The 13,589-nt window shown below is 39.6% G+C and overlaps 1 protein-coding gene across 2 annotated transcripts in view; it reads left to right on the top strand.

The window, feature by feature from the left end:
- The first annotated feature begins 1,251 nt into the window (after positions 1–1,251).
- FSIP1 (fibrous sheath interacting protein 1) overlaps positions 1,252–13,589 on the top strand; it is a 186,395-nt gene continuing 174,057 nt past the window's right edge. For both annotated transcript variants that reach the window (XM_028119580.1, XM_088025100.1), the window contains exons 1-2: positions 1,252–1,377; positions 11,279–11,462. In XM_028119580.1, the coding sequence (XP_027975381.1) occupies positions 1,252–1,377; positions 11,279–11,462 (310 nt within the window). The remainder of the gene's footprint in view (positions 1,378–11,278; positions 11,463–13,589) is intronic.

The raw sequence follows: 13,589 nt of genomic DNA, 5'->3' as shown, positions 1-13,589 counted from the left end.
TTTGTAGGGTAAAAGAAGGACATTGTTTACACTCACTGGGGCCAGAGGCAATTGTTTTTCCTCTTTCTGTTATGAGACAAATGGTTTAATTCATAATTGGTAGAAATTTAGGGAAATTATGAAATTTAGGGAAGGATTGTTGGAAGATCCATTTACATGTAAAGCTAAGTATGAGAAGGCAAAATCTGGAATTCTCCCTATTTCTTCCATTTTTCTCAGCATGCATGATACCCCGCCATTACTGAGCAGATCTGGAATGGTCCTGATCAAGGGCACAGTTTGGAAGGATCAAGGTGCCTGCAGTGCCCAAGTTCTCCCACTAGTTTAAACCATCCTGCCTAATAATCCTTGCTTCAGAAAACAGCACTGGGAATAGGGAGCCAGAGGGGTGACAGGCCTGTGGATGGTGTCACATGAAAAATAGAAATTGGCAATTTGGGGCCAGATAGTAAGGGTGTGTCCTCTAGCAGAGAAAGTAGGTTTTGTTTTCTTGTTTCTTTCTTTCTTTCTTTTTTTTTTTTTAAGATTTTATTTATTTATTTGACAGAGAGCACAAGCAGGGGGAGCAGCAGAGGGAGAGGGAGAAGCAGACTCCCCACTGAACAGGAAGCCCGATGCGGGGCTCGATCTCAGAACCCCGAGATCATGACCTGAGCCGAAGGCAGACGCTTAACCGACTGAGCCACCCAGGCGCCCCTTGTTCTCTTGTTTCTGAGGGTGAAGTAGAATCATGGGTTTTAAAAGTGGGGGATTGATAGAAAAAGAGTGGTGACCAGGAGATGGGTACTCCATGAAAATGTGGTACCGAGGAGGAGAGGAGAAGTCAGAGCTGAAAGCTGAGCTAGAATAGAAGTGCTAGATAGAATAAGGAAGGCAAAACCCGGAGAAAGGGGAGGCCTTACACATCATTACAATGCAGTGAATCTGGGTTGAGAGGCTTGGTGCTCCATGGCCAAGGACACAGTAAATGTTTCTTTTGGAGGCGCAGGAAGCCCCTGAGATAGCAGTCACTCTGCATTCTTTTTTAACCACTTTCCGAATCTTAACATCCTGGTCAGAATGTTTTCCACCTGTAGTACATAAAATCCCTGGACACAGACGTCTTTTGGTGAAATTAGGGTGGTGTGACTTTGGTGGCAATATAATCCTTATTTAACAAAGATTCTGGGTTAATTGCGCATTAACTCTAATGACACATGTAAGTATACAGGTCATAACTTGCTTTAATTTCTTGTTTGTTTCAGGATATCAATGGATATTATAAAGGGAACCTTAGATGGAATTTCAAAACCAGCCTCGAATTCAAGAACACGTCCCGGGAGCATAGGTCCAAGTACTTCTTTGGAGGTGCTCTCACCGGAACCAGCATCCTTCAAGGTACTTTTGCTGTTTAGAAATGACTTCAGGTCCTTCTCCTGAACTCTAGCACTTGGTAAACCAAAGCTGTTGTTAACATCCCACTTAAAGGATCCTCTTTAGAGGATATGTTCTGGGAGCACTCATAGATTTCTTCTTGGATTTTACTTTAGATCATTTAATGTGAAAATTCTGTGTCCTTCTTTACCTCCTTCTCTCCCTCCCTCTTTTGTTTTTGTTTTTGTTTTTGGAGTATGGCTTATTTGCTCACAGTTGTACTTTGCTAATGCTCATTTGTAAACTTTTCTTTTTCATAAAAAAATCTTTGTATTCTAATATCTACTATGCCGCCATTGACTCTTTTTTTTTTTTTAAAGATTTTATTTATTTATTTGAGAGAGAGAATGAGATAGAGATAGAGAGCATGAGAGGGGGCAGGGTCAGAGGGAGAAGCAGACTCCCCGCTGAGCAGGGAGCCCGACGCGGGACTCGATCCCGGGACTCCAGGATCATGACCCAAGCCGAAGGCAGTCGCTCAACCAACTGAGCCACCCAGGTGCCCCCACTGACTCTTAATATGAAAAAGGTTCAGTAATTTTAAAAATAAAGTTTGGGTCAAAGACCATGTAGTACATATTTAGTAGGTACCTTAGCTGGCCTGACTTCCTTTTCTTTTCTTTAGTAGTCTCTATTTCTTTTCCTAAATTATCTAAACTTGATGTTTTTTAAGGAATCAGTTGTTTTAAAAAATATTAATTTATTTATTTGAGAGAGAGAGAGAGAGAGAGCGCACTAGCAGGAGGGGCAGAGGATGAAGGAGAGGGAATCTCAAGCAGACTCCCTGCTCAGTGTAGGAGCCAGATGCTGGGCTCGATCTCACGACCCTGAGCTGAAACCAAGAGTCACATGCTTAACCAGCTGTGCCATCCAGGTGCCCCAGAAATCAGGTTTTTCATCAGCTGTATGGGACTATTTGTTTTAAGCTTGTGGCAAACAAAAATTTGAAACCTTATGGTGAAAAAAATCTTTTCAAGCTTATGAATCCATACTCATTTATTCTTTTGATTTCTGGACTAGACTCTATGTTTAGAGTGTTTGTTGTGATTTAGTGCAGGAAATAGAAAGCACTCTGGGCATTTCCAGCAGACAGGGATTGAATACCAGAAGTTCAGTTTCTCAAAATCAGTGGAAGGCCAGCGGGAAAGGAAATCATGGGAGGGGACTTCCCTTGGATTGTTGGTTCGTAGGTTACATCTCCATGACTGAAATAAAAAAGCTGCCTTCTACACTGCTACCAGTCCCTCAGAACTACAAAACTGGTCACTAGACATACAGAGATGACTACCTTTGGTATTTCTTGCCAATGTCCTATCACGAGCTTGGGAAGATGGCTTCTACTTCATGTCTGCCGGCTAAATCTTGTGCAGATGTATCTGATCATTCTAACATGCACCAAGAACTATTAAGTGGCTTGTTAAAATCCCAGGTCTAGCTCAGCTCTTTGTTTTGTTTCATCTAATCCTGCATCATTACTGTGTGTTAACTCTTGTTAGTTGTGTAATAATTTTTGTTATCCGGTAGGATGGATCTCCCCATCTTATTCTTTTTCTAGAACCGTCTTCGCTCTTCTTGGCTTTTTGTTCTTTTTGTATTTTAGATTGGTTTTTCAAGTCTTGTGAGAATTGCTCTTGGGGTTTTGACTGAAATTGCTTTGAATTTATAGATTACTTTGGAGAGAATTTCTAACTTTATGATATTAAATCTTATTTATTAACATTGTATCTCATTGACTTGTTTCTTTTTTCTTTTTTTTGGTGGGCAGCAAAGCAACATTTATTAAGCGATAGTACAGAGCTCCCAAAGAGGGAGGGGACCCAAGAGGCTTGCCCTCATTGACTTGTTTCTTTTTTTTTTTTAAATATGGTTTCTTTTTTTTAAAAAAGATTTTATTTATTTATTTGAGAGAGAGAAAGAGAGAGAGAGCATGAGAGGGGGGAGGGTCAGAGGGAGAAGCAGACTCCCTGCCGACCAGGGAGCCCGATGAGGGACTCGATCCCAGGACTCCGGGATCATGACCTGAGCCGAAGGCAGTTGCTTAACCAACTGAGCCACCCAGACGCCCATCATAGTCTGTTTTAAATGCAACAGCAATATAATCCATTTAAAAAGTATGCATATTGTTGTTAAGGCGCCTCATTGACTTGTTTCTAATTTAAAAATATACATACTGTAAAATTATTTTTATTCTTTATTTATCTGTTTTAAAAAAAGATTTTATTTATTTATTTGAGAGAGAACGAGCATGAGTGGGGTGAGGAGCAGAGGGACAAGCAGACTCTCCGCTGAGTGAGGAGCCCAATGTGGGGCTTGAGCCCAGGACCCTGACATCATGCCCTGAGCCAAAGTCAGATGCTTAACCAACTGAGCCACCCAGGCACCCCAAAATTTACTCTTTTTACTCCACAGTTCTGAGTTTGGGAAATATGTAGAGTGATACCATCACAATAAAGATATAGGACAGTTCTATCACCCCTCAAAAATTTCTTCATGCTACCCCTTTGTCCTTACTCAATCTCTCCTATTCTTTTTTTTAATTTAAATTCAATAAACACATAGTGTTACTTATTATACATAGTGTATTATTAATTTCAGAGGTACAGTTCAGTGAGACATCAGTTGCATGTAACACCCAATGCTCATTACATCACATGTCCTCCTTAATGCCCATCACCCTGTTACCCCATTCCCCGACCGACCTCCTCCGCAGCAACCCTCAGTTTGTTTCCTATGATTAAGTCTCTTATTGTTTGTCTCCCTCTCTGATTTCATCTTACTTTATTTTTCTCTCTCTTCCCCTATGAGCCTGTGTTTTGTTTCTTAAATTCCACATATGAGTGAAATCATATGATAATTGTCTTTCTCTGATTGACGTACTTTGCTTAGCATAATATCCTCTAGTTCCATCCACGTTGTGGCAAATGGTAAGATTTCATTTTTTGATGGCTGCATAATATTCCATTGTGTGTGTGTATGTACGTACGTACGTACGTACGTATGTATGTATGTATGTATGTATCTATATATCACCCGTTCTTTATCCATTCATCTGTTGATGGGCATCTGGGCTCTTTCCATAGTTTGGCTATTTCAATCTCCCCTACTCTTAATCTTGGAAACTCCTGATCTATTCTCTACCTGTTGTTTTTCTTTTTCCAGAAAGTCATATGAATGGAATTAAAAAGTATGTAGCTTTTGAGTCTGGATTTGCCTGTTGGCACAATGCATTTGAGACTCCTGTATTGTTATACATATCAATAGTTCACTCTTTTTTACTGATGAGTAGTGTTCCATTGTGTGGGTGTACCACAGTTTGTTTATCCATTCACATGTTTTTTTAATAATTTTTTATTGATATGTTAATCACCATACATTACATCATTAGTTTTTGATGTAGTGTTCCATGATTCATTGTTTGTGCATAACACTCAGTGCTCCACGCAGAATGTGCCCTCTTTAATACCCATCACCAGGCTAACCCATCCCCCCACCCTCCTCCCCTCTAGAACCCTCAGTTTGTTTTTCAGAGTCCATCGTCTCTAATGGTTCGTTTCCCCCTCCGACTTACTCCCCTTCATTCTTCCCCTCCTGCTATCTTCTTCTTCTTCTTTTTTTCTTAACATATATTGCATTATTTGTTTCAGAAGTACAGATCCGTGATTCATCAGTCTTGTACAATTCACAGTGCTCACCATAGCACATACCCTCCCCAATGTCTATCACCCAGCCACCCAATCCCTCCCACCCCCCACCACTCCAGCAACCTTCAGTTTGTTTCCTGAGATTAAGAATTCCTCATATCAGGGAGGTCATACGATACATGTCTTTCTCTGATTGACTTATTTCACTCAGCATAACACCCTCCAGTTCCATCCACGTCGTTGCAAATGGCAAGATCTCATTCCTTTTGATGGCTGCATAATATTCCATTGTGTATATATACCATTTCTTCTTTATCCATTCATCTGTCGATGGACATCTTGGCTCTTTCCACAGTTTGGCTATTGTGGACATTGCTGCTATAAACATTGGGGTGTTCCTACCCCTTTGGATCCCTACATTTGTATCTTTGTGGTAAATACCCAGTAGTGCAATTGCTGGATCGTATGGTAGCTCTATTTTCAACTTTTTGAGGAACCTCCATACTGTTTTCCAGAGTGGTTGCACCAGCTTGCATTCCCACCAACAGTGTAGGAGGGTTCCCCTTTCACCACATCCCCGCCAACATCTGTCGTTTCCTGACTTGTTAATTTTAGCCATTCTGATGGGTGTGAGGTGGTATCTCATTGAGGTTTTGATTTGGATTTCCCTGATGCCGAGCGATGTTGAGAGCACTTTTTCATGTGTCTGTTGGCCATTTGGATGTCTTCTTTGGAAAAATGTCTGTTCATGTCTTCTGCCCATTTCTTGATTGGATTATTTGTTCTTTGGGTGTTGAGTTTGATAAGTTCTTTATAGATTTTGGATACTAGCCCTTTATCTGATATGTCATTTGCAAATATTTTCTCCCATTCTGTCGGTTGTCTTTTGGTTTTGTGGACTGTTTCTTTTGCTGTGCAAAAGCTTTTTATCTTGATGAAATCCCAATAGTTCATTTTTGCCCTGGCTTCCCTTGCCTTTGGCGATGTTCCTAGGAAGAAGTTGCTGTGGCTGAGGTCGAAGAGGTTGCTGCCTGTGTTCTCCTTTAGGATTTTGATGGACTCCTGTCTCACGTTTAGGTCTTTCAACCATTTGGAGTCTATTTTTGTGTGTGGTGTAAGGAAATGGTCCAGTGTCATTCTTCTGCATGTGGCTGTCCAATTTTCCCAACACCGTTTGTTGAAGAGACTGTCTTTTTTCCACTGGACATTCTTTCCTGCTTTGTCAAAGATGAGTTGACCATAGAGTTGAGCGTCCATTTCTGGGCTCTCTATTCTGTTCCATTGATCTATGTGTCTGTTTTTGTGCCAGTACCATACTGTCTTGATGATGACAGCTTTGTAATAGAGCTGGAAGTCCGGAATTGTGATGCTGCCAGCTTTGCTTTTCTTTTTCAACATTCCTCTGGCTATTCGGGGTCTCTTCTGGTTCCATACAAACTTTAGGATTATTTGTTCCATTTCTTTGAAAAAAGTGGATGGTATTTTGATGGGGATTGCATTGAATGTGTAGATTGCTCTAGGTAGCATTGACATCTTCACAATGTTGGTTCTCCCAATCCATGAGCATGGAACGTTTTTCCATTTCTTTGTGTCTTCTTCAATTTCTTTCATGAGTATTTTATAGTTTTCTGAGTACAGATCCTTTGCCTCTTTGGTTAAATTTATTCCTAGGTATCTTATGGTTTTGGGTGCAATTGTGAATGGGATCGACTCCTTGATTTGTCTCTCTTCTGTCTTGTTGTTGGTGTATAGGAATGCCACTGATTTCTGTGCATTGATTTTATATCCTGCTACTTTACTGAATTCCTGGATGAGTTCTAGCAGTTTTGGGGTGGAGTGTTTTGGGTTTTCCACATACAGTATCATATCATCTGCAAAGAGTGAGAGTTTGACTTCCTCTTTGCCGATTTGGATGCCTTTGATTTCCTTTTGTTGTCTGATTGCTGTGGCTAGGACTTCTAATACTATGTTGAATAGCAGTGGTGAGAGTGGACATCCCTACCACGTTCCTGACCTTAGGGGAAAAGCTCTCAGCTTTTCCCCATTGAGAATGATATTCGCTGTAGGTTTTTCGTAGATGGCTTTTATGATATTGAGGTATGTACCCTGTATCCCTATACTCTGAAGAGTTTTGATCAAGAAAGGATGCTGTACTTTGTCAAATGCTTTTTCTGCATCTATTGGAGGATCATATGATTCTTGTTCTTTCTTTTGTTAATGTATTGTATCACGTTGATTGATTTGCAGATGTTGAACCAGCCTTGCAGCCCAGGGATGAATCCCACTTGGCCGTGGTGAATAATCCTTTTAATGTACTCTTGGATCCTATTGGCTAGTATTTTGGTGAGAATTTTTGCATCCATGTTCATCAAGGATATTGGTCTGTAATTCTCCTTTTTGATGGGGTCTTTGTCTGGTTTTGGGATCAAGGTAATGGTGGCCTCATAAAATGAGTTTGGAAGTTTCCCTTCCGTTTCTATTTTTTGGAACAGTTTCAGGAGAATAGGTATTAATTCTTCTTAAAATGTCTGATAGAATTCCCCTGGGAAGCCATCTGGCCCTGGGCTCTTGTTGGGAGATTTTTGATGACTGCTTCAATTTCCTTAGTGGTTATAGGTCTGTTCAGGATTTCTATTTCTTCCTGGTTCAATTTTGGTAGTTGATACATCTCCAGGAATGCATCCATTTCTTCCAGGTTATCTAATTTGCTGGCATAGAGTTGCTCATAATATGTTCTTATAATTGTTTGTATTTCTTTGGTGTTGGTTGTGATCTCTTTCATTCATGATTTTGTTGATTTGGGTCATTTCTCTTTTCTTTTTGATCAGTCTGGCCAGGGGTTTATCAATCTTGTTAATTCTTTCAAAGAACCAGCTCCTAGTTTCGTTGATCTGTTCTACTGTTCTTTTGGTTTCTATTTCATTGATTTCTGCTCTGATCTTTATCCATTCACATGTTAAGGAACATTTGGATTGGTTGTAAGTTTTGGTGATTATGAAGAAAGCTGCTATTAATATTTGTATACTGATTTTTTGGGGGGAAGTAGTTTTTTATTTTTCTTGGGTAAATACCTAGGAGTTGGATTGCTGGATTGTATGGTAAGTGTATGTTTAACTAAAAGAAACTGCAAAACTGTTTTCTGTTCCCATGAGAAATATGAGAGTTCCAGGTGCTCTGCATTCTCACCAGCAGTTGATAGTGTTAGTTGTTTTTTTTTTAATTTATTATTTTTTTATTTTTTTTAAAGATTTTATTTATTTATTTGAGAGAGAATGAGAGATAGAGAGCACGAGAGGGAAGAGGGTCAGAGGGATAAGCAGACTCCCCACCGAGCAGGGAGCCTGATGTGGGACTCGATCCCGGGACTCCAGGATCATGACCTGAGCTGAAGGCAGTCGCTCAACCAACTGAGCCACCCAGCCGCCCAGTTGTTTTTTTTTTTAAAAAGTTATTCTTGGGGCGCCTGGGTGGCTCAGTTGTTAAGCATCTGCCTTCGGCTCAGGTCATGATCCCAGGGTCCTGGGATCGAGCCCCGCATTGGGCTCCCTGCTCAGCAGGAAGCCTGCTTCTCCCTCTCCCACTCCCCCTGCTTGTGTTCCCTCTCTCGCTGCCTCTCTCGCTGTCAAATAAAGAAATAAAATCTTAAAAAAAAAAAGAAAAGAAAAATTCTCAGCCATTGTTTTTCAGATGTTTCTAATATTGCCTTCTTTTTTTCCCTTGCGTCATCCTGAAAGTCATATTAAATGTCTGTTGAAATTTTCTCTTCTATACTTTATGTCTCTTATCTTCTTTTTAATATTTTCTATTCATTTCTTTCTCTGTGCTTCATCCTGGGGAATTTTTAACACATATTTTTAAATTCTTGAATTCTTTCTTACACAATGTCAAATCCATTCTTTAATCCATTGAATTTTTATCTTTGTTTTTTTATTTTTTATTTTTTTAAAGATTTTATTTATTTATTTGATATACATAGAGAATGCAAGCAGGGGGAGTGGTAGGCAGAGGGAGAAGGAGGCTCCCCGATGAGCAGAAAGTCCAATGCAGGGTTTGATCCCAGGACCCTGGGATCATGACCTGAATCGAAGGCAAATGCCCAACCATCTGAACCCCCCAGGCATCCCTAAGCCATCGAATTTTTATTATTTATTTATTTATTTTTAAAGATTTTATTTATTTATTTGACAGAGACATAGTGAGAGAGGGAACACAAGCAGGTGGAGTGGGAGAGGGAGAAGCAGGCTCCCTACTTAGCAGGGAACCTGATGTGGGGCTCGATCCCAGGACCCTGGGATCATGACCTGAGCCGAAGGCAGACACTTAACGACTGAGCCACGATGCGCCGCTCCATCGAATTTTTAAAGTTAATGATATATTTTTAATTTCTGGAAGCTCTTTTTAGTTTATTTCCAAATAAACTAAAGATGGTTGGTGCTAATGGAGTGGGGAGCTATGGGTAAAATTATAAAATGGGCAAAGTTTGCCTTTTGTTCTCCAGTTTCATCTTTTTGCTTCATTGCTTCCTGCTCATTCTAAGAGGATCATATGGAATGATATATATGAAAGGTCTTTTTGTGTCCTGAAGTGTGTTATTATCCAAGTATATTGCTAATATCTAGTTATGTTTCATATATTCTGTATTCCCCTATATAAAAACCATTCTCGGGGGAAGGTCGGCCAAATTCCTTTATGCCAAGATATAAATAACTGACAGGGCTCATGTGATCTCTGCCAGCAATTTCAGCATTTTCACAGAACTATATAGCCTAAAGGATTTACTGGGTATTATGGCATTGAAGGCTTTAACCCGGCCTTTCACAGAAGTGTGTTTTTGAACAGGGGATCCTCTTTAACACCTCCAAGATTACACAGAGAAGGCATTGTTTTGCTTGTTTATAGGTTAGGCCTCCACTGGTTTCATTCTATACTGGCTGTTTTCTTCTTTGTTAAATCAGGATAGTACCTGCCTATAGCATAGCGTCACTGTGAGCAGTGAATGAGGCAGAGTGTGTAAAGTATTTAGCACAGGCCTGCCCAGTATTAATTCCTCAGGAAATGTTGGCTCTGAGGATTATCCCACTGACTCAGTTCTGCTGGGGCTTATGTCCTAGTCCAGGTGAACAGAGATGCTCGTGTGCAGCCCTGTGTCCCTGGAGCTTAATTCTCCACACCAGCCCCTTCTGCCCTGGAGATTCACAAGGGGGCACAGATTACCGTGGCTGAGAGTTGACCACGTAGGTGCAGAGAGAACAGAAAACCCTCTAAAGGCTGGATTCCTCCGTTGGGAGGGGAAAGGTGTTCCTCCCAGAAGCGGTTGACTCTCTCTCTGAGGTTTTGCCTCTCTCTTGGGCCGTATTCACTTCCACTGTGACTCTCACTGCCACTCGCAGCTGTCAGGGCACTATGATCCCTGTTTCTTTTCCTGACGCAGCCATGGGTGTCTTTTCTTGTTCTCTCAGGAAAACACAGCTGCCCCCAGCTGGTGTTTTCAAAATGAGCCTTGCTAAAATAGAAAGAGAAACCAAAATGAAATAGAAAAACTGTGAATAACATAAAAATAATCACCAAAGCACAGGGTTCTGACTTGAAGAATCTCCTTAGAAACACATCTCTATTCAGGCTCTTGGCTTTTCAACTCTTCGATAGCCACACGAGGCTAGTGGCCCTCGAATGGGACAGCATAGCTCTAGACCTCTGACTCTCCGTCCGAGTGTAAGCTCAGGGAGCAGGCACCATCATGCCTCATCTCCAGAGCTGGCAGAGAATGGTTCCTTTTGCGACTGATTCCTGACCCTTCTCCCTAGTGCTGGAAATTGCTGGAGAATAGAGCATATCTCTTTGGTGCAAATGTTAGTAAATTTAGTTGTGTAGTTAAATTATATTTAATTAAAAAGTGTTCTATTTCTAGACTAGTTGAACACTAATATAAGTATGTGAGGACACACATACACTAGTGTTCAACTAGTCTAGAAATGTAAAGTTTTAAAGAATATATTATTGGGGTGCTTGGGTGGCTCAGATGGTTAAGTGTCTGCCTTTGGCTCTGGTCATGATCCCGGGGTGCTGGGATCGAGCCCCACGTCTGGCTCCCTGCTCATCGGGGAGCCTGCTTCTCCCCCTGCTCGTGCTCTCTCTCTATCTCTGTGTCTCGAATGAATAAATAAAATCTTAAAAAAAAAAAGAATATATTATTTATGAAAACTATTTCTTTGGAAATAATTTAGGTTGATACTGCAATCAAGTTGAACTCTGGCAAAGAGAACCACTCAGACAGCAGTAATGCCGAGGAAAGTAGAAACAGTGTTGATGATAAAGGGGAAGAGGACTCTGAGAAACCAAAATTGGTGGAGGATGGATCAGATGGAGATCTGAACTTCATTCAGCATCAGACAATCCCTGAATGTTCAGGTAGGATAATCACTAGGTGATTGGTTAATGACAATGATAGATATTATAGTTCAAATATTAGAGTTACATGTGTTTTTTATCTGCTATGTAGAAATAATAGTTAAGAGGCATACCTTTGTAAGCACCGGTTTTTATTTACAATATGTGAAATTTGTCATTTAATAAAATTGTTATTGTGGTCATTTTATGTTAATCAATAGGAAATATTGCTGCATTTTATGACATGATTTATCGATCTTTTTGATGACTAAATTGTGCAATAAAACGTACTCTGTAATTTATAAATGCCTTCTTAGGGATAATCCCATTTGATCTTTTTTTTTTAAGATTTTTTTTTTTAATTTTTATTTATTTGACTGGGAGAGAGACAGCTAGAGAGGGAACACAAGCAGGGGGAGTGAGAGAGGGAGAAGCAGGCTTCCCGCCGAGCAGGGAGCCCAATGCGGGGTTCGATCCCAGGATTCTGGGATCATGACCTGAGCTGAAGGCAGATGCCTAATGACTGAGCCACCAAGGCACCCCTCCCATTTGATCTTAATAACTTTTGGATTTTAAACGACTCCTTTTTTCCCCTGGTTATTAAATTAATACTGGTCAGAGTGAATTAGAACAGCATTTCTCAAAATGTGGTCTGCAGAGCCCTGGGGGATTGCTGAGACGCTTATAGGAATTCTGCAAAATAAAAAACTACTTTCATCATAATACTGATATATTAATAATACAATTCATTATAATACTGAAATAATGCTATTTGCCTTTTTGCCCACTGAATGGACATTTGCAATGATGGTACAGAAGCAATAGTGAGTAAAATTGCCAGGGCTTTCACGTGAATAAAGGCAATGTATCACATTGTACTAGTAGTCACTGTGTTCTTCATGACCAGGCACTGGCAGAAGAAAGAAGTAGCCAATGTCATTCAAGAACATCTTTGATGGAGCAGTAAAAATTATTAATTGCATTAAATCTTGATTTTCGAATATACATCTTTATAATTGCCTGGGAGGTAAAATGGGAGGTATATGAAGCAATTCTGCTGTCAACCAAAATGTGAAATTGGTGTTGAGGAGTACTTGTATGATAGTTTAAGTTGAGAACTGAACTGGCCACTTTTTAATGGAACACCATTCTTATGCGAAAGAATGACTCACAGACAAACTATTATCGTTCAGACTTGGGTAGTTGGCAGCCATTTTTTTTTAAGGTGAAATGAGCCTTTTACTTCAAGGAAAATAATTGATAGTATCTTTTGTCAATGATAAAATTTGGGCTTTCAAGTGAAAACTAGAAATTTGGAAAACTTGTGTATGCCATTCCAATACTTAGACTTATCTGATAAAATTTGATGACAGTACTAACCAATGAGATTTTTAAAAATATTAAATATTAAATGTGTTAACATTTTGAAGGTCTGCATAATTCAATGAACCACTATTTTCCAAATGACCAATGCAGGGTAAAAGATCCATTCAGTGTGAAAGATAGATGCATGGATTTTAATAGAACAAATACAAAAAGCTCGCTGATATGGTTACAGATTTCGCATTACAACTACTCTTTAAAAAACTACCCCTTGTTGAGTTTTGATGTAGTATCAAAGAAGAGTATCCACAGTTATCTGAGAAAGTTATTACATTTCTCCCCCCTTTTCCAAGTGTATGTCTTTATGAGGCCAAATTTTCTTCATATACTCTAAGTGAAACAAGAGATTGCAATAGATTGTACAAGCAGATTTGAGAATCTAGATGTCTTCTATCAGGCTAGATATTAAAAATTTAAAACAATGCCATTCTTCTTAATAATTTTTTAGAGTATATAGTTATTTATCATAAAAATGTTATATTTATGTTAATATGTAATTTCTAATAACATCATTTTTAAATGAATAAATATATTCTAAAATATTTTCTAAAAAGTTTTGATTTCTAAAATGGTAATTATCAATAGATGTAACATAAACAAAAGCGACTTTGGGTTCTCAATAATTTTTAAGGCTATAAAGGGAAGCTGAGGTCATAACCTTTGAGAACTGCTGACTTAGAGTATGTCTGGGATGAGGTTAGCTCTCAAAGTTGGGCCAGGTGCCTCAGGATCACAGTTATCAGAAGATGAGGCATTATAGTTGAG

The sequence above is a fragment of the Eumetopias jubatus genome, unplaced genomic scaffold (genome assembly GCF_037043125.1).
Source record: "Eumetopias jubatus isolate StellerSeaLion01/CBP00866 unplaced genomic scaffold, mEumJub1_p1.0 scaffold_7, whole genome shotgun sequence".
Classification (NCBI taxonomy): Eukaryota; Metazoa; Chordata; class Mammalia; order Carnivora; family Otariidae; genus Eumetopias; species Eumetopias jubatus.
The sequence above is the reverse complement of the archived record's forward strand: the minus strand, read 5'-3'. Positions and strand labels throughout refer to the sequence as shown.